This window comes from Micrasema longulum, unplaced genomic scaffold (genome assembly GCF_059751315.1).
Source record: "Micrasema longulum isolate JH-2025_06_02 unplaced genomic scaffold, ASM5975131v1 h1tg000783l, whole genome shotgun sequence".
NCBI lineage: Eukaryota > Metazoa > Arthropoda > Insecta > Trichoptera > Brachycentridae > Micrasema > Micrasema longulum.
The window spans coordinates 194,776-220,031 of NW_028277976.1; the positions used below are offsets into that span (position 1 = coordinate 194,776).

At 32.0% G+C, this 25,256-nt stretch overlaps 1 protein-coding gene across 1 annotated transcript in view; it reads left to right on the top strand.

Annotated features, from left to right (window-relative positions):
* Nucleotides 1-498: 498 nt before the first annotated feature.
* LOC148279013 (uncharacterized) overlaps nt 499-25,256 on the top strand; it is a 103,121-nt gene continuing 78,363 nt past the window's right edge. Inside the window, exons 1-2 of the mRNA XM_088230571.1 lie at nt 499-1,307; nt 22,480-23,274. Coding sequence (XP_088086697.1) covers nt 22,493-23,274 — 782 coding nt within the window. The 5' untranslated portion in view covers nt 499-1,307; nt 22,480-22,492. The remainder of the gene's footprint in view (nt 1,308-22,479; nt 23,275-25,256) is intronic.

A 25,256-nucleotide genomic window follows, 5' to 3' on the forward strand; every position in this document is an offset into this window, starting at 1 on the left:
TTTAGTTCCATTTAGACCTCAAAAATACAAATTTGATTTAACCGAATTAACTTTTATTCACCGTTCAATAAAATTCTATGATTATTTCATTTTCAGTCGAATTTGGGGTGTATTTTAGCACGATACAAATTCTGAAAATGACATGCAAAATGCGTATTTCCTGAATTACAAACTTCAATGATTCTAATAGTTAACTCTATTTTTGTACCTTATGAAAAGGCTTTTATTTTATTTTCCTCGCTTCGCTGTGCGTGGCAAACATTCCGACGGGAGCGCTCTCTGCTGCCGAGCGGCGGTAGTTCCAACTACTGCTTAGACCCGCCAACACTACCTGCGCCAGGTATCACATCAATAGTGCCGCCACCCCGGAGTAAAAGAAATCAAACCAGTGCACTTAAAACGAAAAAGCAACGATACAAAATAAACGTACCTTGCTGCTTTTTTCTCCCTTACTATACGGCGGTTTCAAGCCGCGCGGGACCGAACGCGGCTCCCATCAGTATTCATTTGACCTGCGCAGATGATGGACGTACGCATGCGCGAATTCAAACTAATGAACATCTATTGCCGTTTGCCGCGAAACTGTGAAAACAATAGACAAATGTGTGAAAATTTTTGACGCTGTGGGCGATTTTGCGCGGGAAATCAAAGCGTTTTCGACTACGGCCGCTTAGTGGTAATGTTATTAGTTCTCGGCGTCCTATTGGCCGGCGCGACTGCCTTCGGATGTGTGTGTGCTGTGTTAAACTTTCGATCGAAAGCTTCTGTGAAAATAACGCTACCGATAGACTACAGCTTCCGGTTTGATAAATTTAGTATATGTGGTCCAATGTTCGTGTATTGAAGAATACGCGTTACTACGTATATAGTGAAGTGAAACATTATATGCTTATCAGTGAGACAAGACGTCGATTATAAAATCCGCGCTCAGAGTAAACAATAAATAACTTATCTACGCTTACCTTGCAAAACGGTTTAATGATTAAATCAACTGTTTTCTGTGGTTATCTTTGTGCGAGTAATTGTATATCTTTTGTGTATGAAGCCCATTGTTTATTTTGTCTTCCGGGTAGGTAGAATTAGCTACACATAAATCTGCGGTAAGCAGTTCTAAACTAACAATACATCACTAACAGTTTTATGACCTTTTTTTGCTTACCTGTATTTAAAAAAACGGGGTGCATTGTCGCGCGGACAACAATGCGAGGGTTCGCTCCCCGTTGCGTGTGCCAATCACCTGTGAACATATTCACATGACGGATCAAGTGTATTGTATTATTCCACCTGAAGACATCTTAAATTGAAGGGTAAGGAAAGCTTTCTAATCCTGTTATTCAATATTTCAATTATTCCCCTGTCCTCGACGCTTTTCAAACAATTTTCAGTTGTAATAGTGCTTTCAAAAGGCGCTGTTCACACTTATTCATAATAATATTATGTACAATGTACATGTGCGTGTCCTTTAAAAAAAATATACAAATATACATTTCCTTCGTCTCTGCTTTCCTTGCTATTTTAATTATGTTTTTGTATTATTTTTATGGGCCTCGTAGTGTAATGGTTAGTGCATTTGCCTACCGTGCAAGAAGTCTAGGGTTCGACTTCCGACATGGTAGATATGAAATATTATTTAAAAGGGTGTTTTTACACTAGAATATTTCATAGTCCCTAATCTGGTACCTGAAGCGTAAGACTGATCACCTTATGTAACAAAAATGATACGATATTCAAGATACGCTGCAATCGGTGTACCAATGCAGAGCCCTATTCCCCACCTGGCGTAGATGTCGATATAATGATTATGAAAATGATGAAAAAGTTTGTTCAACGGAATAATATATAAATCAATTAAGCTTCAGGAAGCTAATTTTATTTCAAAAGTATATGAAAGTATTTAGTCAGTTAATATTCACATAAATGTTATGCATGATAATTAATAAATATGATTTCATTTTTCAACACGTAAATGTCATTGAACTAAAATACTTGGCTCTATGTTAATTTTCGCTCAACTTAATTCATGTTTCATTTATTTATTACTTTTGACTAATAAATAAATCGGGTAAACAAACATTTAATTGCAATTTATGTTATGGCAGTCATAAAAATAGGTTGAAATATAAATGATTTGACAGAAACACATACACGGAAGCGTTCACCTATTAAAGTCAGTACTAAACAATAATAAATTAGTATAAAAGGTGTGTACCTTTACATATAAACATTTTATTGATTTGATTATATACTGAACTATCGTTAGAGCCATATTTTATGTGTATCAGTTTATCTCTTGTGGGTGGGAGGTGCCAATTAATTAAATAAGTTCATGATGACAGTAAATTATGAATGTTCAATGTATTCATATATTGCTTCCTTCCAGTTTGATGGCTTATGATTTATTTATGCAAAAGCATTGGTCTGGCAACGAATTATGTATTGAACATTATAGATAAGTGCATAGCTCACATGTTATTAGAAATAAAATCTCCGTATAGCTATTGTCTTCATACTAAGCTAAGCTAACAATGAGGAGGAGTTTCATTTTTTTTATTTGTAATTAGACTGTTAAACTAAGCCAATTTTGTTTAAGTATCGTAAATACGATACGTAAAAATAAATATCAGCGCCATGATTTTTCACTAAGTTCAATATTTTTAAATTACTCCGCGTGTGACGTCTCACGTTCTCTTCCCCTTCTTTTTGATGAGCTCTTCTGATTCGTCAGTTCACTTACTGTGAACCCGATATCTATACTCTTTCGTCATTGGTTATTTTGGAAGAACTAATGACGTCGTTCAAATTATTTTGTTTTTATTATTATTTTAATACATTTTTTGCCGAACAATTTAAAGCTCTAATTTTTACAGCGCGTAAGAATACATTTTTCGTATCAAATTTCCCGTAGGGGTGAACTGATTTTATGAACCACTTATTATTGCAGGGTTAAGACATAATAATTAAGAAAATTTTCCTCGTTAATAAATTTCATATTTCCTCTTTCCACACCCAGTGGTACACAGGGCACTGAATTCGTTAATCAAATGCGGCATATTTCGATCATCTGTTACAAGAAAATAAAGAGATCGGTTCTTTGCTGCTGGAAACAGTCCAGGAATAATGAAATATTGCAGTTTAAATCACCTGTAAGATTCATGTTTCACATCCACCCTGCCAGTACCCAGGACTGAAAACACTACACAACGAGGCGTACTTATCTCCACGTAATATTCTAATTAAAGATTTTTACCTAGGAGCAGCAGTCAAGTCGAAAATACTCGTCAAGGGTCAGAAACCAGAGTTTTATTTCACTCATATTATTCATCAGATCAGCCTGGATGCAGAAGACAACACAACTTCGACTTCTTATAAAAAAAACTCACCTGGTTAGGAACGAGGGTTTAAACCCTAGTTCTTTATGCAAAATAAAACAAAAAACTCATAGAATTGGTTTTTTGAGTGGGCCGGTAAAAAATGTTTGCAGTATTTAAAATCGACAATATTTTGAGTTTGTCCCAATTCTTGTAGGACTGGATTAAAATCCCTGGGGAGCTGTTAATATTAACATATTACAACAGAGACGAAGAACATTTTAGAGAAGGTAATATATAAGTCCAGGTATCTACGGGGCTTATGACCTGCCATTGGCTGGTTTAAGTGGCCATTTTACACACTGTGTAACATTTACCATTCTGCCCATAAATATTCAAATGAACATCTATATTCCTTCAAATCTTTCATCTTTTGATGTTTGTGAAGTTAAAGTTGGCGGCCTCCGTGGTGTAGTGGTCAAGACGCTCGACTCACAGACGGAAGGTTCCGGGTTCGATTCCCGGTGAGAAAACAAAAATTAAAATGTGATTTTTCTCAAGCCTGGGTGTTCTGTGATGTAATTTACCACTGTAATTGGGCCTTCTGGCCTGTTGTGGTGCAAAAAAAAAAAAAAAGAGCTGAAACCTTTATTTATGCGGGTGAGATTCATCTAATTAAATTATTTCACCTACATACTAGGAAACGCCTGAAAATCGTATTTTTTTTCCATTTCATTACTTCTTCGTGGACTAGGTGGATTTATCAACAATATTTTGAGTTTGTCCAATTTTTTGTAAATATGGACTAGAACATGGAAAGGATATTCAAAAATGGGCAGAATGGGGAATGTTACACAGAGTGTAAAGTGGTCAATTTAAATCAGCCAATGACAGATCATAAGCCCTGTAGACGTTTAGACTTCTATATTACCTTTTCTAAAATGTTCTTTATCTCTGTTGTAATATGTTGTATTTACAATCAGTTTTCGAAACCATCATACCCATCGAGTGCGGATAGGCAAATTTTTCACGTCGCTTTGCTAGGAATCCATACCGAGTTCACGTCGTAGGTAGGCGAACACGTCAACAATTGCATTACGAGGTGGACTCATATCCACTCGATTTATTGTTCAGTATTTTTACCAGAGTGTAGCCATCTAGTCAAAAACAAATGTTATGATTCTTTGTCTATTTTGTGTAAATAATTCAATTCTTTATCATCCTGGGCATGGATTTCTATTATTGTGAAGCTGTTTTGTATTTTTAAATAATAAAATAAAAGTATTATTCGTTATAGGCAGACAGACTTTGCTGATGCGCTTATATCTTGTGTATTGTTTTTTATTGCGTTCCCGCTTGTCTGCTTCCTTCAAAAAAGCATCCAAACAGTTTTTGAACTGGCTGACTAAAATATAATGGATATCTAGGCTTGGAAATTTATTCCAGTCTGAAACTACCCTGCCGAAAATCAGTTTTTCTTGAGATTGAGGTGAAATCGAGAACAAAAGAGATTAAAGTTATGATCCCCTATATTTGTGTTGGGATTTTATTGATATATCTCGTGCAAGGAGCAGTTATAATAATTATTGAGTAGTTTATAAGTTTCTTTCAAGTCTCTTCTCTTCCGTTGATCTTTCAATTGATTTGGGGATTTTTTAGCACATCTTTGATATCCAAACTGCAATACAGGTCTTACGTAGGTTTTGTATATTTTAAGAAATATCTCTGCAGAAGTATTTTGGAAGACTGCTGACTTTTTTCAATTCCGAATATTCAAAACTTAAAAAAATATTTTTTCATCAAATCACTGAGTTTTACATGATTTTTTACTTTTTTTCAAAATTAAAATGCTTTGTTTTGTGAACCATTGTATTTGTTTACACCACCGACTCGTTAAGGCAACAACACGTTGTCCTCTTTAGGGATATTTTTTCCAACTAAATATACGTAATATATAAAAGAAACAGTAAACAAATTAGTGGGTATCAACAAAGAGTAGGGGAGGGTTGTTGGTGCCGAAACTAGTCGGTTGTGTTAACAAATAAAGTGGTTTTTAAAACAATGAATTTTCAATTTAAAAAAAATAATAATAAAAAATTGTGTATTACAGTGATCCACAAAGTTAGTGCTACAAACACCCAAACTATAATGAAAGTTTTCATTGTACGCCTTACTGTAGTTTTGACAATTTGTGATCAATCAAATACACATGGTCAGTAGATTTACCTTATTTTAGTTTCGCTGTATGACTGTGAAGTAATACAGAGTTTGTTCCAAATTTCCACCGCGGTCATACTTTTTAGTTCTATTGAACACACTGAACAGATTTCAATTAATTCTACGCGCCGTCTGTGATGTCAAGTCTAGTACAACTATTTGGTTTTCTGTAAAGAGAAGACCGGGCTGGGTCTTTATTTTAGTACAAATAGTCTACTCAAGAATATTGAGTTCATTATATGACACGGCCGCCCACAGCCGCCCTCGCTTGCACCCGCCCAAAGTAAACGAACCAAGCTTATATGGAAATCTTGTCTTAACCCTCAATCGCTAATATTCAATTAATATCATATTTCAATATCGAGGTAATACTTAATATTATAGTATGAAAAAAATAAAAGTAGTAATGAAAAATGTACTGAGTGTCAACATAAATTGTATCAGCTATTTTCAATTTTTTTAGTTCTACGAGAAGTGAGAAGTTGTGTTTGCTTTTACGTTAAATATGTTATTTTATTCGATTAATATAAAGAAATACGTCTTATACCTAGGGAGGTCTGAATCTAAGTATCGTTCGAGGAATCACTTGCGGCCTCCTGCCGATGGCAACGTTCCACGTGGCTCCGCCCACTCTCACGTCATGACTGGCATCGTAGCGCCATCTCTTGAGCAGTTTGTGTCAAAGTATTTTTATTAACAATTAAAAGTAATAATAACAGTAAACAATATTTTGGGTTTGTCCAAATTTTTATAGACAAGGACTGGATTCAACTCCCTGAGGAGCTGTTTATATTAACATATTACAACAGAGATAAACAACATTTTAGAAAAGGTAATATAGAAGTCTAGGCATCTACAGGGCTTATGACCTGTCAATGGCTGGTGTTGATAAATTACCTGGTTCATGAAGAAGTATAGAAATTGAAAAAATAACATTTTCAGGCGTTGCCTAGTATGTAGGTGAAATAATTCAATAAGATGAATCTCACCCGCATAAATAATGGTTTCAGCTCTTTAACTTCACAAACATCAACAGATGAAAGAATTGAAGGAATATAGATGTTCAAATATAGGCAGAATGGTGAATTTTACACAGTGTGTAAAGTGGCCACTTAAACCAGCCATTGACAGGTCATAAGCCCTGTAGATGCCTAGACTTCCATATTACCTTTTCTTTAATGTTCTTCATCTCTGTTGTAATATGTTAATAATAACAGTATTTGCAAAATTCATAATTACAATATATTTTAAACCGAAGAAACTACGTAGCAATAAAAAAAGTGTAGTACACAAATAAAAATATAAACTGGTGGTTTTGAACTTAAAAATATTGCATTGTACATTAAAAACACTTTTTTTCCAAATAACAAATATCACGAACTAATATTACATCTTGATCTTGTCAGGAATCAAACCTGTGACCTCTTGCATGTTAGACAAACAAGCTTTACATACATTTGTACTCGTAAGACCCCGCAGGAGATGTTCGAATAGTCGATTTTGGTGACTTCTAAATTAAAAAAGAAATCCTTAAATAAAATATACATTCTTTTTAAATCCATTTTACCTATTAAATATTTTTAATCGATATTAATGTATTTAACATACCAGTACCTGAGTAATAGTACCTACGCCCACCTATCCGAGCCTTAATTAAATACATCAAATTTGAATTTTTAACGTGCAATACACCTTTCATATTATTAAATACTTGTTTATGCAGTTTTTCTGATAAAACGTTTATTTAAAAAAACATATAATGATGAGGCTGGGTTGAAGTTTATAATGAAAGAAATACGCTAACGAAGTCACGGTCATAGCAGATTTTAATATTATGGACGCATTAAAAATATTTGCATGTTAATTTTCATATTAATTAAAATGTCATTATTTTAACAGTTTTCAAATTCGATTATATTAAAGATTCTCTTAATGCATTTAATTTTATTGTCATATTTCCAAGAACCGAATGTTTTATTTTGTCATAAAGCTAGTTTTTTTTATACCTTTCGCTGTCTCATTTTTTATTTTTTATTTTTTTTTTTTTAATTTGTTGTTTAATTTTTCCTGTTTTTTTACAGTAAATGTAAAAAATGTTAAATACGCTTTCCTTAATCATTGTCTTGGAATATATTTTTTTAAATTATAATCTGTTATTACTTTATTAATATTTTTATTCGATTCCTTCTAAATGGATTGTATTTCAACTACATGTTACATGAAGGTAAGGTGATCAGTCTACGTGTTCAGTGCACATTCAGAAACAATACGTTAACTAAAAAGTGTTGTCGATCGTGCAAGGTTTTAATTTTTGGTTATATCGACAGGTTTCTAATAAAACATGAAAACAAATATTTATAACGATCTTATAATACTTAATAAAAATATAAATAAATTTAATGCATGATAACATTTTGAATTTACCCACAAATAAAAAAATCTACCGATGTTTTTCTCAGTCACAACAGGTTACATTAAACTATGAAATCCCACTTTTTTATATAATGTGAAGTAACGTTTCCAGGAACATTTATTAAGAAGCGACTTGCCCGAACATTACTATCCTCAATTTAAAATAAATTTGCATTACTTAATACTGCCAGTCACTTGTTGAACGCTGTTTTAAAGCACGAAACAGTGGGTTGCTGTCACCGCGATCGTTTATTAAATTACTGATAAGTATTATTGGTTGAAATGGGTGCGCCATTGCACATATTGTTATTATATAATATTGATAATGAGTTAAAATACCCATTCTTGGGTAGTGTGGGTTTCTATTTAGTTTTCTTAATATAGCTTCTGGGTTTGACATATTTGTGTAGGAGGAACACGACAGTTATTCCTGTTATAACGCCATGATTTTATTGTGTTAGACTTATTTGTTTTTTGGTCAAATTACAAAAATTTAATTACAGCCTAAAAAAAGATGTGGGTACTCTTTGAGTTAGTCTTGCCTTAAACGATTTTGGGTTTTGCGTTTGGCATACATTTTTATTCAACGGTTATTTCATAATTATATTATGAACATTTCTTTTATATTCGATTAACTAGTTTTGCATTAGCAAACCAAACGTGTTACATTTAGATATTAAAAAATATTCCAACACAAGTTGAAAAACTCTTTTCATAAGATATATGGTCATTTTCATAATATAACAGAAAAAAAACGTATTTCAACTTTAATAACTATAAAAATAACGTACACAATATGAAACAGTTAAAATTTTTAAAATTGTAAAGAATTAAAATACATGAATATAAATAAAAGAAAATAGAAAAAAATATGAATTTTTACATTAAAAAAAATTAACTATTTTACATATCTCAGCATTTGTAGCCACTGTGTAAATAAGGGTGAGTGAGTCTACCCCGCAGTGGCTTAGAGAAGAGTATTTTTGGAGCTTTCTAGACGTGGCTATCTGCTGTAGGCTCTTTGGTGAAGTAGGGCAGCGAAAAACTACCCACCCGTTTAGAACTTTCTTGAATAAAATACCTTTAAAAGGTAATGTAATACCTATGTTTATGTTTTGTATTCACTGTACCATTACTTAATTAGCTAATTATTTCAACAAGTTACAACACGGTAGAGGATTGTAATGAATCTATCAGATTTAAAGAATCGGCCGTACAGAAAATTAGCAACATAAACAGACATTGTTCATTCTGCTACTCCATATAAATCTCTTCAGTCACACGCAGCTAACTGTAAGAATGACAGAGATAAGAAACAGAATTTGCGTAATTATTTGCCTTTTCTTTTTGTTCTATTTCACCTTCTATCTGCCCGATTAGGAAACTAAATAAACGACTCGCAATTTAAATTATGTGTATTTAAAGAGCATAAATCTGCCATTTTGTGGAACTTTTTTGCCGTCGTCTTTTTGCATTCCGCGCACAACAAAATAACGGTGCAACTTTTTGACCAATAACAAATCATTAAAAATAGTATATAAATCAAATGGCACACGGTTTTGCAATTTCTTTTACTCCAGATGGTTAAGTCATTATTTTTATTTTTAAGCATTTGCATTTGATTTCTATTTCATTCGAACGATGAAAACCTTGTTTTCTGGTACACTTGATACGTTTTCCACGGAATGTGGAATAAGAATGCTGTTGAATTATTTATTTTATTTATTTTACTTTTATAAAGCTTTTTTACAAATCACAACAGTTATATGATGAAACATATGTGCAAAAAACTTAACAACATAAGACTATTAGCTAATCCAAGCCAATCCATGTTTATTGCACAATGTTTTATTAATGGCAAATAGATATACCAAAAGCCGGAAGATCTATCCCAAAGAATCCAAAATTGTGTGACGAATTTACTAATCTTCACATTCTGGACATTGGCACTTAAAAACAAAAGTTGCACCTTGAAAATTTGATAAATAGCCAATTTTGACTTCTGTAGCTTAATCACAAATAACTATCGACGAGTTAAAAAACATGCTAAACGATAATGAACATGCTTAAGTTATCATAAGTCAACGCGTGCGTAATCTCATAAGTCAACGCTCTTGTCGGTCTGTTTTCCTCGTAAATAAATACAGTTTGTTGGCGTAAAATCGGCGCTTCCTATAATAAATAATGCAATATATTATTACATTTGCAAAATAGTAAGGAGTATATAATACAAAAATTAAATTACAATTACTATGGCGAGTGCTTTTCTTGGCATTTGGCTTGCCAACCGCCGGCTAAATGCAATAAACAGCATGATAAATAATAAATAAATAAATAAAAATAGCAGTTTTAGAATATTTTCTATATTTACAATTGTAAAGCGCCATTGAGGTGATTTTTGTGAAGCATTATTTTAAGATAATTTTTTTAAGAGTTTTTAATGGTTTTAATATGGTTGTTAAAAGCTCCCCCCCATCCAATTTTTCCATAGAAAAGCGATGACTGTACAAGTGCATAATATGCAATTTTTATAGTATTTAGCTGGGCGTATATACCTAACCATTCTACATTAACTAGCTGACGTCTTACGCTTAGATAAGCTACATCTACTGAGAGAGGAAAAGTCATTATACGCAGCGCACTAAATTTGGTGAATACGCATTTGGAGTTGCAGGACCTATGGTACAAACTGTTCTCCCAGCATCCCAGCAGAGATTCGAAACTGGTAAAGTGGAGTGATGTTAGGAAAAAAACTAAAACCCACCAATCATTTGAATAAATTCGAAGTATGTGATGACAAAATAAATTCAACAATGTTGCAGACGGGCTGGATTTCTTCCTTATGGAGTATTTTAGATCTAAATTTGTTGCAACAGAGAGGGAAAACATTTTTGAGAAGGAAATATGGAAGTTTAGGCATTATCAAGGCTTATGACCTGTCATTGGCTGGTTTAAGTAGTCACTTTACACACTGTGTTACATTCACCGTTCTGCCTATGTTTTAACATCTACATTTCCTCAACTCTTCCAAAGACTCACAACAAAGTCTTAATTTGTTACAACAGAGAAAGAAAACATTTTTGAGAAGGAAATTTGGAGTTCTAGGCATTTACAGATAACATGTATCTTATTTTTTGCAATAAATTATTTATACATACATTTTACAAAAAATAATAATAACGTATCCCTTGAGGCCAAGGACCCTGTGTTTAGTTGGGATACAACATAATAAAAAGTAGAAGCACGTACATAATTAAATAATAGCAAAAATAAAAATAAATATAATTACATAAACATACATACATTTCAATAAACATCTAGACAACACGCTTAATGGTTTATAAATCTATGCAATATCTGGTAGCAGTTTCCTGCAATGGTCTCTTGACAAAATCCAGACTTGTACACCCTTTCTGAATATGGTTTTCGTTTTGGAGAACTTAATAAAATCATCCAAAAACGTTCTTGGGGCCATAAAAGAGAAATTCTTCTGAGCAAACGTAAGTATTTTCGGAATTAAATAACTAAAATCACAGGAAAACCTCGTATCTACCTATTTTTGTAACCGCATGACCAGAAATGTGTCAATGTCTCTTTTTAAAAAATCGTATAATATCCAGTATGAATTGGAACAATGTCTCAGGTGGGTAAGTAGGGGGACAACGCAGCATCACTCTAAGTATCATTTTTTGTACATTTATTGGGGTTCATGATACACGCACTACAACCTCCTCAGCCCACTATACTATAGGTTGCCACTTACTGAAAAAGAGCTAAATTTTTATACTTCTTCTTTAAACCATGAATCAAAACCAGCATTAGAACCAACAAATCCAGCTCGTCTGCAAACATTAAGAGATACTCAAAACATCGTTGTCATAAGAAAGTGTTTAATTAATTAAAAATATTATTTTTCTTTTGTTATACATTTGTTCTACATTACAAAATCATCTTAGCGAACGGTACTTAAACTTATCAATGGTATTAGCATATTCATATTTATTTATACTATGATTTATATGGCACCAGTAATAAAACCTGAAACAAATACTTGATCCTCGCATTACATATTTTTATTCAAGGAGCTTATTTCTCGCTACCCCGTGCTACACTTGAGCTGTACCGACTCGCTGACCGCATTTTGTGATAGAATTTCAAACTGAGGAATTATTATCCTGCAGTACTACTTTATCGGAGATTAATATGATGTAGTTTTATATTCCGAGATACGAGTACGTTCCATTACATTGTTGCAATCTGATAATGGACCCGATGAAATAGGCTTGCAATTATATTAACTCTACACTACCGATGTAGACGATCTGGACAAAAGAGTATGGTTTACTTATAAACCAATCTATCCCATAAAACTGTAATTACTTTTTAATATTATTACAAAATACATAATTTACTACCTTAGAACGGGGAAGCTATCCCTAGTTAGGCAGTTTAGATGAACCACCAGCAAAAATAAAAAATATATATGTTTACATTTACTACTTAATTAATTTGTTGTATAAATAATTCACTGTAAATTGCTGTAATAAATATGTTACAAATAAATAAAAAATAAAAAAACATTAAAATCTAAAACACAAAATATGTTTGCGGGTAGTCAAAGGTTGCTTAGTAAATTAGACGTATCTTCGGTTAATCCTCTTAATGTCAATGGTACTAATATTCAATACAGGAAATCCGTAAATCTAGGAGTACTAATGGATGAACATCTATGCTGGCGAAATCATACCAATGAATTAAGCCACAAAATATTTTTTAGTCTACACTCACTTAGAAGGTTGCAAAAATTATTACCAATAAGTATTTATGGGTGCATTTAGTATTCATTAATACACTCTTGTAGAAGCATTACTACTACCCATTCTAGATCACGCTGATGTTCCATGACTGATTTAAGCTGTGAGCAACTCGATAAACTTGGACGACTTCAGAATACATGCATAAGGTAAATTTTTGGTCTTTTTATATGACCACATTTCTAAAGACCAAAAATATGAAAATACGACCACATTTCTGATTACCGCAGGCAACTGAAATGGCTCAAAATTAGACATCAGAGAGACTATCACTCCCTCTCACTTCTGTTCAATATACTTCATAGTCCCAACGCTCCTATATACCTGCGTGAAAAGAATCAACGCTTATCAGTTCATGGTTTACTTCTTCGTTCTAATTCTCGAGGCACTCTCTTAACACCCATCCACAATTCCCCTTTCTTCTCTAACTCATGTAGTCTCCATGCCGCTCGACTGTGGAATCATCTCCCATCCACCATTAACGAAGTTACTACAGTATCTCTGTTTAAATCACGTCTAAAGAAACATCTCCTTTCTCTTCCTTAATCTCTCCTTCTTTCCTCTTTCTTCTTTTTTCCTTTTCCCATTCAGTAATAGTATCGATTTAGGGTAATTTATATACAAATATATTTATTTATTTTTTTATATCTTTAGCATTTTTTACTCTTTATTTTCTATTGAATATGTTTTATTTCGAATTATAAAAATAAAACTTTTTTACTGGTCGGCTAGAAGAAATTGCCATTTGGTAATAAGCCCGCCAATGTACAATTAAAATTATGTACAAAAAGTTAAATAAATAAAATGAGTAAAAAAATCTGCTACATACTAGCGTCTGACCGACCCAAGATTTTCAGTCAAAACCGAAATGGAAATTTATTTAAATAAGTTAAAATTTACTTCAAAACGTCCAAAATTACGCGGTTTTATTGTTCAACTTTACGAGTTCATTAAAATAAGTGTCGAATAAAATACACAATGAAATAAAACGCATAAGTTGTAAATGAGTAAATTAGTTTTTTTAGAGTTTTTTGTTTCGTAGTTATGTTATACATGTAACATATTTGTAACAGTTCTTTGATTTACGCTATAGGAACTTTAACTTAAGTATTAACTATAAAGGAATAGCAAAAACATAAATACAAAAGATCTCACAACTACTACATATAGTTAATAAACCACAAAATCAGTCAAGTTTTTATTTTTTATGTTAGACAATGACAATATAAAAACTATTAATTTGAATGGATCCAATATCTCTGATTTTGCAATTTTTTTCAATATATGAATAGTAAGTAAGCCGAAACAAACAAGAGGTCGCACGTCATGCGGGCGAGTTTATAGCTACAAGATGCACCCGAGTTCTGCTGAACGTAGGTTTCGAGCAATTTCTGGCTGAAATCGAAACGGCTGCCGATACTCGTTTTTTTGGCCGAAATAGGCCGAGTCCGAAACCTAAGCTTCATACTCACAGTAATTATAATTTAGTTCGAAATCACCACCGGGGTAAAATTGTTCCATAAAATATGAATCAAAAAGTCAGTTGAACGTGTTCTGTCAAAAGTGTAATAGGGTCTTATCGAATTGTTTGATTATTTATTTTTTTTAAATCAGAAACAATTTGCGATCTGATCGTATTAATATTTTTTTTCGTGCGATATCAGATAAATTTTCTAAGGTTTGAAATATGCATAATCGAATAGTTTAATGTAAAAGATATTTAACTCACATGTTATCCATGTAGTTTATAAGTTACCTGCCTTAATTAGTATTTTCCAATGGCAGTTAGTGGTATTCTATATGGGTTAATGGAAAGTTTGCCAAAAGCTCATTTGTTAAAATATAAAACCTTCATTTAAAATTACGAATGTACATAGGTAATAAAAATATTGTGGTTTACCACTGACTGGCAAAAACTGTTATGGGCTGAAATTAGGTATTGCTAAAATCAGAAATGCGTTTTGGTTAGAAAGGAGATTCATATCTATTCCATCTAGTTTGTTTAAATGACCAAAACTGACAATAACTGCTAGCAAAATAGATTTTGGAATTTCATGTATAATATTATAAACGTGTCCTAATAAAAATCAAAACGGTATTTTTTCAAAATATCAACAAAAAAAATATATTTTTAAAGAAAGAAAAAAAAAAAATATTTTTTAAAAGTAGACATGAACTGGATACTACCCAAGGTATTTTCAGGGTTTATAAACTGTCATTGGCTTCCATATTACCATCTCATAAATGTTACCCATCTCTGTTGTCATATTTTCATCCCGATCCGTTAATACATAGTTCTTTATTTTGTACAAAGATTTAGTAATATTGCTAAAATTCGGTGATAAATTTTCTTCCTGTGGGGGCAAGCGCTAATTATTATTCACAGTAAATTGTTTTCTTTTTCGTATTCAGAAACTGAAAAACACATGCTTTTAGAGAAACGTTAAAAAAAATTAAACTGCGATAGTTAACTTTTAAAATAGGCCGAAAATAATTTAAATTTGATTTGAATTAGTTTGAATTCAAATTTTTCCTTTCGTTTGAAAGGACATTTTTTTATTCTAAGTATCTCGTATTTCTTTATTCATAAGGTATATCATTTTAAAGAGTATAATCGTATCTTTTTTATTCAACAATTCGTGTCAAGTGCATTATTTTTATCAGTAGTAATTAAATGAAGCCAAAAGCTCGTTATTTTGTCGTTTTTAAGCAAATATTAACAGCCAGAAGTATTTATCGTGTAATATGTATGTTGAGTACTTGCGCAATCATTAGCTGCAGTTTTAAAGACGTGATATTTTGGATTATATTAAGGTTCTTCGCCTTCGTTTAGAGATAAATTTTACTGAACATTCTAAGTGAATTTGTGAATTCGGTCAGTTTCGTAATTGCTACACTTCCAGCGTACAAAGCGTACCTGAAACCACGGTCCTATGCAAATTGTATATTCCAAATCAATAGAAGTGTTACTTTGTAAACCTCGCTTGTATACAAACATTAATATTTTTTCCAAATTAGTTGTGGTAACAAAAAAAACTGAAATATTTAGCGTCCATCTCGCTCGCATTCACTGCGGTCCAAAATGGCCGGTCTCTTTTATTCTGTTTTTTAGATCGTTCGCTGCGTCTCTTTTCTTATCACTGATATTTGTATATTTCTCTCTGTTGCTCTCATTTCATCTCGTTTGGTTTATCATTAGTCGTATAAGGAAGTCTCTTTCCTCTGGTTGTTCGTCTCGTTCTAACTCGAAGATATAGTTTACTTGTCTTCTTCTGGCGCAATGCTTTACGGCAGGTGTAAAGCTCGATCCACGTGGTTGCGAGAAAACCTGTTAGAAAATGGTTGTCGTAGAAATGTTGAAGGCAGGCTTATCTTCAGGTGAGACAAAGGCTTAGCTTTTGGCCTTTTTTTACTAGTTGGCCGGTATTTGCCGCGTGTTTTGCTTGTGTTTTGCTTTTTTGGGATCACTAAGGTGAACGCAACTGTGGTGGGATGTTAAATTGAATTCGAATTGCTTCTTTCCATACGAAAGCACAGCCACCGCTCAGTTGAAGCGGTGATGCCAGATTTATAATTAATTTTATGTTAAAATATATAGAGCTGGTTCAATGATGCCGGATCTACTTTTTATAAACTAATCATAGGTTTCTGACGTAATACAATTTGATCGATACTTGCATAAACTAGATTCTATTACGTTTATAATAAAACTAATCGTTTACGTCAGTTTAAGTAGATTTTCTTGTAGAAAAATTAATCAAATATTATATTAAAACACACAAAACCTATATTTTTTTCAAAAAAATTAGTAAAAAGGTACATGAAAATAATATTGTTAGCATAAGAGTAAAACGCAAATGATTTATATTACTTGTGTGATTTAAGACTACGAAATGGTTTTTTTTTTTTACATCTGAGCATGTTTTTCATTCTTTGTTTTAATTCTTACCTTTTGATTACTTTTACAAAAAAAATTTTTCTTCATTTTTAATATTATTTCTATTTGTAAATACTAACCACAAATTTTGAAATGACTTTTTTCCTTTAATTTTAATTTTTAAAGAACTTCCATTAATGTTTTTTTCCTTCTCATTTTTGTACAATCATTGATAACCTTACATTTTATTATTTTATAATATGGAAACTTCACTGGTCCATTATAGTAAAGTCTAACTGTATAAAATATAAAACTATGTATACGTACTGTTTGTTTCCTGAATAAAATAAAAATATAAAAATAAAAAAAATGCATTTAATTAAACTCGTATAGTAACGTTTACAAGGTTTTAATATGATTATTAAAAAAAAAGAGGTATCTTACATCTCCATCAACAAGTCATGTCAATTCCCCGGTAAGTCTTAAGATGCATTTTTTGTAAATAATAAACTGTATTTACATTTATCATCAGCATCATAATTCTTTTCAACTCAGTGGTGCATCGGAAACTGCATTCGTACTCTAATTGCAACATATTTGTACCATTTTCATTTCATTGAAGATAAGGTGATGAGTCATCCGATTCAGGTCTGGTATAATCAAATATTGCAGTGTAGGACCACATTTAAAACCAAAAGTTCATGTCTACCCTACAAGGAATCAAACCTAGAACTTTAAAGGTTGTATGCGAGTGCGCCAACCACCGTTCTACGAGGCGGACTTATGTATCTCCACCCGATTACATTTTTTAGGTTTTTTTTCATGAGAACAGTATCGAATACCGAATCAAAATAAAATTCGTTAGACACTAAATTTTTGTATGATTTTTTTTTATTTTTTGCAAAAAATATCAATCGTTCCTTTTATACTAAAAATAATATTTAAAAAATACTAATAAATTGTAATTTTTTAAAATATATTTTACAACTCAGGGGTGTACCAATCACAATACAATCCATGTCCATCGGGTTATATTGGGAGAACGTCGCGTAGCTTTAATATTTGAATTAAAGAACACAATAACAACAATAAATAATATTTTTTCAGAGTTTTACCAATCATTTCATAAATTCTAATCACGATTTTCATAAGGATACAAGAGTTAAAATTTAACATTAAAATAATTAAAAAAAGACTTTTAAACAACCTGGAGGTGTTTTATATTAAAAAATGATTAAAAAATAATATTCCCAAAAAAATAAACAAATATCTTTTCAATATAGCCCACTTTTTTATTTAAAAACTATCCAATCGTGTAACGTTCAACTACTCCTCCCCTTCCAAACCCTTCCCCATCAAATTCTCCCACAAATCCTGCGACATATCGTTAAATATTATCAACCTAATTTTAGTGTATGTTCGGACATGGTGGTGTCTACATCCCCTTTAACTCTGCGTGTAATTTATGAATTTTTTCGTAAATACTAAGGTGACGGTAAAGGTGATAGTGTATTTTAGAATTTGCATGTTGGTGTAATGAGTGTCCTGACGAAGATAGTACGTTAGTCTGGTATAACTACATAACGGTTTAACACGGGTAGTCATAAAAAGTCAGTAAGTGGATAAATATTAATATTAACTAACATGAATTTTGAATATTATTTATGTTTATTTTTATTTTGTATATTGTTATCTTTAATAAACATGGTTGTGGACAATTTTAATCACCCGATAAAAATATCTTTATATTTTCTATCTAAAGTTAATCTATCTTAAAGTTTCTTCAATATTTTTTTAAATCATTAATTGATACGATTATTTATGCATTGCAAATAATAATGGTAACATGTCACTGTATTGTTTCTTCTCAAGCCCAGAGTACTTGCTCCATAATGGTAAACAGTAATGCGTGAGTCAATGTGTATGTAAATGAGGCTGTATATAAATTGTTGAGTAGCTGTGTGGGTGAATGTACACGAGTTGGTAGCAGCCTTATCTAAGACAGGCAAACTGACGATTAAGCTCCACTTAGATCTGACAGTGTAGTACAACTGATTATTCTTGTTTTTCTTGTTTATCAGAAGCGTAAATGTGCAGTAATTAATAAATTTCTTAAAAGTAGTCAACAATTTCAACGAGTTGTTATAATGAATATTTATAGAGTTTGAATGCTGTCGAAATGCGATCCCTCGGGCGAATGTGTGGTAAAACGATGTATGATAGGTGCCCAAATGTCGAGATCCGTGAAGTGTGTAAGGCTGAGACATGCATTATTGACAGAATCAAGAAAGGGGTGCTGCGTTAGTTTGGACATGTAGATTGAATGGACAGCGAAAGAACGGCTAAAAGGATCTACGATGCAAATGTTGATGGATGCAGAAAACGAGGAAGACCGAGAAAGAGATGCCACGATCAAATCCAATAAATAGTAACACTCGTTCAGCAACACAAATCAACTGTATTTCCCCATTCGCATCAACCGCCTTTGGTAAAAAGTAATATAATAAAAATACATATATTTAATGATTTAATGCCAAATATAAAAGACTGAAAATGTTGAACAAATTTTAAAATAAAAGGAACTGCACATATAAATAGTGTAGCGAGGGAATTAAAAAAATATATGTATGTAGATTTATAAACGTACTACTTTATATAATTGGTACACATATTTTTTATATTCTTATGAATTACATTACTTTAAATTTGTTTTTTATTAAATATTATACTATATTATTTATGTTTAAGTAACGTTTATTCTTGGCATATATTTACTTTATATTTGTATGATAACGATTATGAATTTCTTACTTTTCACTAGCTAGGCATTTATAATTAAGTAGTTTTATTTGTTTTGTTATTGTTATATTATTATAGAACTACTTATACTTTAAAATATAAAAATCTCCATCTTAGAATAGGCTAAGCCATGTTAGATGGAGACTATCTTTAGCAGAGAACGCTCCATTTTTATTTTCTATTCACTAGTTTTATTTAGATTCCCTGTTATTAAATATGTATACTTATATTATGCAATTTATTTTTTTAATAAAATAAATACTTGAAGTTGTACATGTCAAGAGTAAGAATAATCGGCATACGTTCATGAGAAAATGTTAATCTCGAGGAAATGAGGAACTAGTAAGCGTTCTTTTCTCTCAGCCTACCCCTACAGGGAAACAGCGTGATGGTTTGTTATTGTTGTTTGTTGTAAAAATAGCTTTGTGTGTGAATTATGTCTAATAATGAAAGTGTACAATGAGTTACCTGAAGAAATAAAAATTATCGAAATATTTTAAATTAATTTGGAAAATAAGTTCTTGATAAGTTTTGATAAAAAATTGTAATGTCATTAAAAGTTTATATTGGTTCTTTAGATGTGATGAATTAACTTAATAAAGCATAAATAAATACAGTTTTTTTTTTAATTTGCATACTAAATGTGCTTCACAGCGGGAGGTTATCTCACCGTGTGTACAAATGTTCACTACCTCCTTAATACAAGCTTTTGTCAAACTTCAAACATACGTAAGTTACGAATAGAAAAATGCGGGGCGTGTCTCGACTCTGTCGCCCTAATCATTATTTATTTCCCCTAAAAAAACTGGTACTCGTATTATCCTATGGTATACGTACTTTATTTATCACAAAATACCATCTCTAATCTTTAGTATATCTATATGTGAGGTCAATAATGTTATTATTATTGTAAATGTAAAAATGTATAAAAGTAAACCAGTATTTTATATACTTACTTTTAATTCTGTGTAAGTCCCTCTTCAAGCATAAGATCTTATCTCGTTTTTGGAAGTCAACAGCATTAAAGATAACAAAATACCAAACTTATATCATTTCATAAAAACTGTAATAAATGTAACTTATGTACGTATAGTTTTTAAACAAGTTTATTGCAACATAGACAGAGAACAACTTGGAGAAGAGAATATGAGTCGATGTGTTTACAAGTCAAATGACAGGATTGGCTGGTTTTAGTTAATACTTTACTTAAAAAAAAAAAAATAACAAAAAAGCCTTGTTTTTTTATGTTATTTGAAATACCAAAATTTTAACAATCATTCGTAAATACATTTTTTTTTTCTAATCAATTTATTTTATTAAATTAATTTAATGTTTTAATTACTACATTTTTTTTTGCCACCGTTTTGCTGTAGGTTTGAATTTTTTGCTTTAATTACGTCATTGGCCAATGGTATAAACCAATTTACTGAAATTACTAATGGACATAACCCCATGAATTTAATTACATTTTTTTGCGAGTTGTCTTACTAGTTTTTTTAAAATTAGAGATCATTGTTTGAAAGTGTTTTATTTATGACTTCAGACATTCGAATCGCACATCAATAAAACGTTTTACAATAAAAATGAAGGTGATCGTTTAAAAGTATCAACAAAATTTATGTACAATTTTTAAAGAGATGTGTTGCGGTTGAGTTTTTATTCGTATTTTGTAGATACGCATTAGCGGGTAATAAAATTCTCATCTACAATAATTCTGTTTGTGAATTCTTCGTTCGTATTTAGTTCCCAGATTCCAGCGCCGAATTCTGACCCTAATGTATTCTTAATGATTGGAGACTTGACTCTTTTGTGCTTGGTCGAAAAATCCGTCTCGTACACCAAACGCGCGAGTGAGATTGATTAATATTACACAGAGTGAAAAACTATGACGGATAAAAAATGACTGCCCAATGCGAGATGGGATTATAATTGATGCAAATTCGAAAACAATAAGAAAGATCTATAAGCGTTTTTAAATATAACATACAGCGGAGATGAAGAATATTGTAGAGAAGGAATTATAAAAGTTTAGGTCTAGGAAATCGGAGCTATCATTGGCTGGTTTAAGTGGCCACTTTTTAATTTTTTTTATTTATTTTTATTTAAATTTTTTATTCTTTATACAATATACATACGAGGTAAAACAGAGTATTCAAAAATAAATTATAATAACAAAGCAATGAAATACATATTAATAGTAAACAAAAAATTCCACAAAGGCATGGCCTGTTCGTAGGTATACAAGAAGATGTTAATGAATTTTTGCTCCTATAATAAATAGACAGTTATAATAATTTTGTAAAACATAAGAAAGAGAAAATATAATTTTCTCTAAAAGATTACATGGTATTTTTTTTATAGTAATTAAAAGGAAATAAAAAATATAAAAAAAACATAAAAATATTCCTTAATATTAAACTTTACATACTGTAACATCAGCACTTGCTTGTTTTATGTTTTTATATTCGAATTCCGTCAATTCTCGCATTTGTTAATTTTAAGTTAAAGAGCTGAAACCTTTATTGATGTGGCTGAGATACATCTGACTTAATTATTTCACCTACTAGACAACGCAAAAAACATTACAATGTTTTTTGTTTAAATTTTGAAATAGGGCACAAATAAACATGTTATTATGTGTGCTCTTATAATTACAATGTACATATATTTCAATTAATTGTTTAACACAAATTTCTTATTACCTTCAGTTTGAAATACATTTTTTTTTTCTTCGTGAAGGTTTTTTCCCATTTCACAATATTTTTTTCTGCCTTACCCATATATTTAATCAAAACCTAATTTTTTACTTTACCTTTTTTCTAAATGGGAGTCTGATTTTTACATTTTTATACCTCTTCTTGGACCAGTTAGTTTAAATAATATTTTGGTTTATTTAAAAGCAACAGAAGTTTGTTTTTTACATTTCACCATCAAATATCTATAAAACAACATAAATCTTATCAACGCTTAATTGAAACTGTTTTTATAATATTCTATTGTTTTTAAACTGCGTACTTTCATATTTTAATTGATTTTTCTCTGATTTTCACAGATACTGACGAATCATGTCTGACGGTGGAGGGGCGATTGCCGAGGAGCGTGCTCCACCAACAGTGGGCCGCTCTCGGCAGGAGCAATTCCTCAGCGGCGCTTCGTCATCAGCGGAACCTCGAACATCTTCAGGGGGGTATGATTCTTCGGCGTATAGGCAGCACCTGGCAGCGGCCGCCAGCCTCGGAGGCGGACTGCTATCAGCTAATCACAGGGAATCCTCAGCCTTTGTACCCGTCGTCCCGACAAGAACTTTGCATCCAGTTTTATACCCCGGAGAAATACATCCAGCATTAATGTCGGCAGATATGCTAGAAAGGGAACGAATCTTAGAGAGAGAAGGCCAGGGGAAAGAAGGAGGCGAAAGAAACTCAAGTCAAAAGAGAAACTCCAGTTTTGAACTTATGGCCATGATGGCTGATAAGAGGAAGGAGTTAGCTCTCAGAGAAGCAGCGGCTGTGATGCTCTTACCCGGAGAAGCAGGGTCGATGTATCCTCCTCCCGCAGCGTACCTTTCGGGTCCTGGACCTTCTCCGGGGGCTCAATTCAGCTTTCCGAATCCGGGATCAATGATTCCACCCCATCAACTTCACGCCCATCTGGACAGAAGGTTACTCCGCGCCCCCGGACGAGCCTCCCGACCAAAGAAGCAGTTTATCTGCAAGTTCTGTAACAGACAATTCACCAAATCCTATAATCTGTTAATCCACGAGCGCACGCATACAGACGAACGACCTTACTCCTGTGACATTTGCGGGAAGGCCTTCAGAAGACAAGACCATCTGAGAGACCACAGGTAAATATTTTTCCATTTTATCATTTCTTATCTCATTTTATTGCGCATAAGAATTTATATTCCAATATCAGTTTAAAAGAGATCATAAACATTTATTAAATAGATGTTTACGACCATCTTTAAAAACATTTTATTGTTTTTAAACTGCTTTAAAATGCGTGGGTTATGAAGTTCTCATTACAGCCGATGCTTAAAATGTTCTTAGAATAATGCGCCGCCCACGTGATGCAACTATTAGCTCTACGCATGTAATCAAATCGAAAGTAATTACGGAGTGCATAACTTCTGTTGTAAAATATGTAACAACAATTGTATCTCTCGGTTTAATTAAATTAAGTTTGAATTACTACGAAAGTTTTGTAATTTAAACAACTCTCGTCTAATAGCTAGATAGTTTTTGCTCGGGCTGTTTCGCTGTTCACTCGGAGTCCGCGGGTATATTCACAGCGTTCGGTCTTGCTGAGGCTGTACCTTCACTGCCGCCCACAAGTTGTTTCCCTTCCTCTCTCCTTGGAGTTTTCTCCTCTCGGCTCGGTACAGTCCTGAAGTATAATTACAGCTGCCGGTATAAGATTTGTATCTCGGTGCTTCGTTTTTTACCTCCGCGACTGGTCTTATTAAAACATTCCTGCGCCGTACACCGCTCTGAGGCGATGCACTATTCGAGTCTCACATGCATACCACAAACCGAACTTGTACAGAAACAAATTGAAATCCTTAACAACTGAAAACCTCATTTACCTTCGAATCGAACGAAGAATTCGTGGCATTTTGACTTGTGTGGCCGACTTATTTTTGCTTAAGAAAATACTAAACTTTTACCGTTTTCTTAGATCTCTTTTTAATAATTGCGCAATAAATCAAACGCTTATAGCATAAATTACACACTCAACATCATTCGATAATACTTTTACGAAGAAATCGTGTCTCAGATACAAACGTGATTTGCTATCGAATACAATGTTACCTTGTCTTAAACCATAGCTTAATCTGGTATGCAGAAAACATAAATTTCAACGTATTTAAAAGTTAAAATAATCTCGGTTTACTTTTAATAACACAATTAGTACTGTACCGGCTATATTTAAAATATCATACTCGTATATGTTAGACACAATTCTCCTTTATTTTCAATATTCAATTTGCCCGTAATACCTACATTTTTATTTTTCTTTGCTAGGTTTTAAGTTGGTACTAATATGTGGTATCGAAAGACCGTAGAAATAAAAAATTAAATTCCTTAAATAGGTACATTAAATATAAAACAAAACAAGATGCACAAATTCGATAAAATTAAACTACGGAATCAACATTTTCAGCAAACATGTTTTAACGAAAGGAATGAAAATTTTATATACGTTGCTTTGAAATGTTAAATATTTTAAATATGTATCAGAAGTATATTATAAAATACTTTTTACATTTCAATGACTTACGTTCGGTTGGTTTTGAAAATAAAGAAAGTGTTCGAGAACGAGTGACCAAATTAGTCTATACACGAAAATCGTGAACAGTTATCATTCTAATGTAACACAGTCTCCTTTATTTCTTCGGTGAGGTGTAGATAATGTTACCGACGTACGTTTTGTATCGAATTTCGATATGCTTGAATTATTCTCTATCGCTTTTAGTCGACCCAAGTTCACGAGATTGACTCCTTATTTTTATTCAATTTTAAACATACCGAAAAAACAATTTTATGTTATGGCATAGTGTAACTAGGAATGTATAACTTCCTCACGAATTTTTAATTTAATAAAATTATTATTTTCAATTACGCCACATCATCTGATTTTAATGTTTGGTTTTTATAATGAAAGTATATTACGAGATTTGTTTTCCGTGTGCTTCATACAAATGAATATCGTTTTATTATTCTTCAAAAGTAAATAAAAAATAAGTCTGTTTCGTAATGCTGATTAGTTAGGATAATGAATAATTATTCAGGAATCAGTGTTTACAATATGTAATTAAAATGCTAC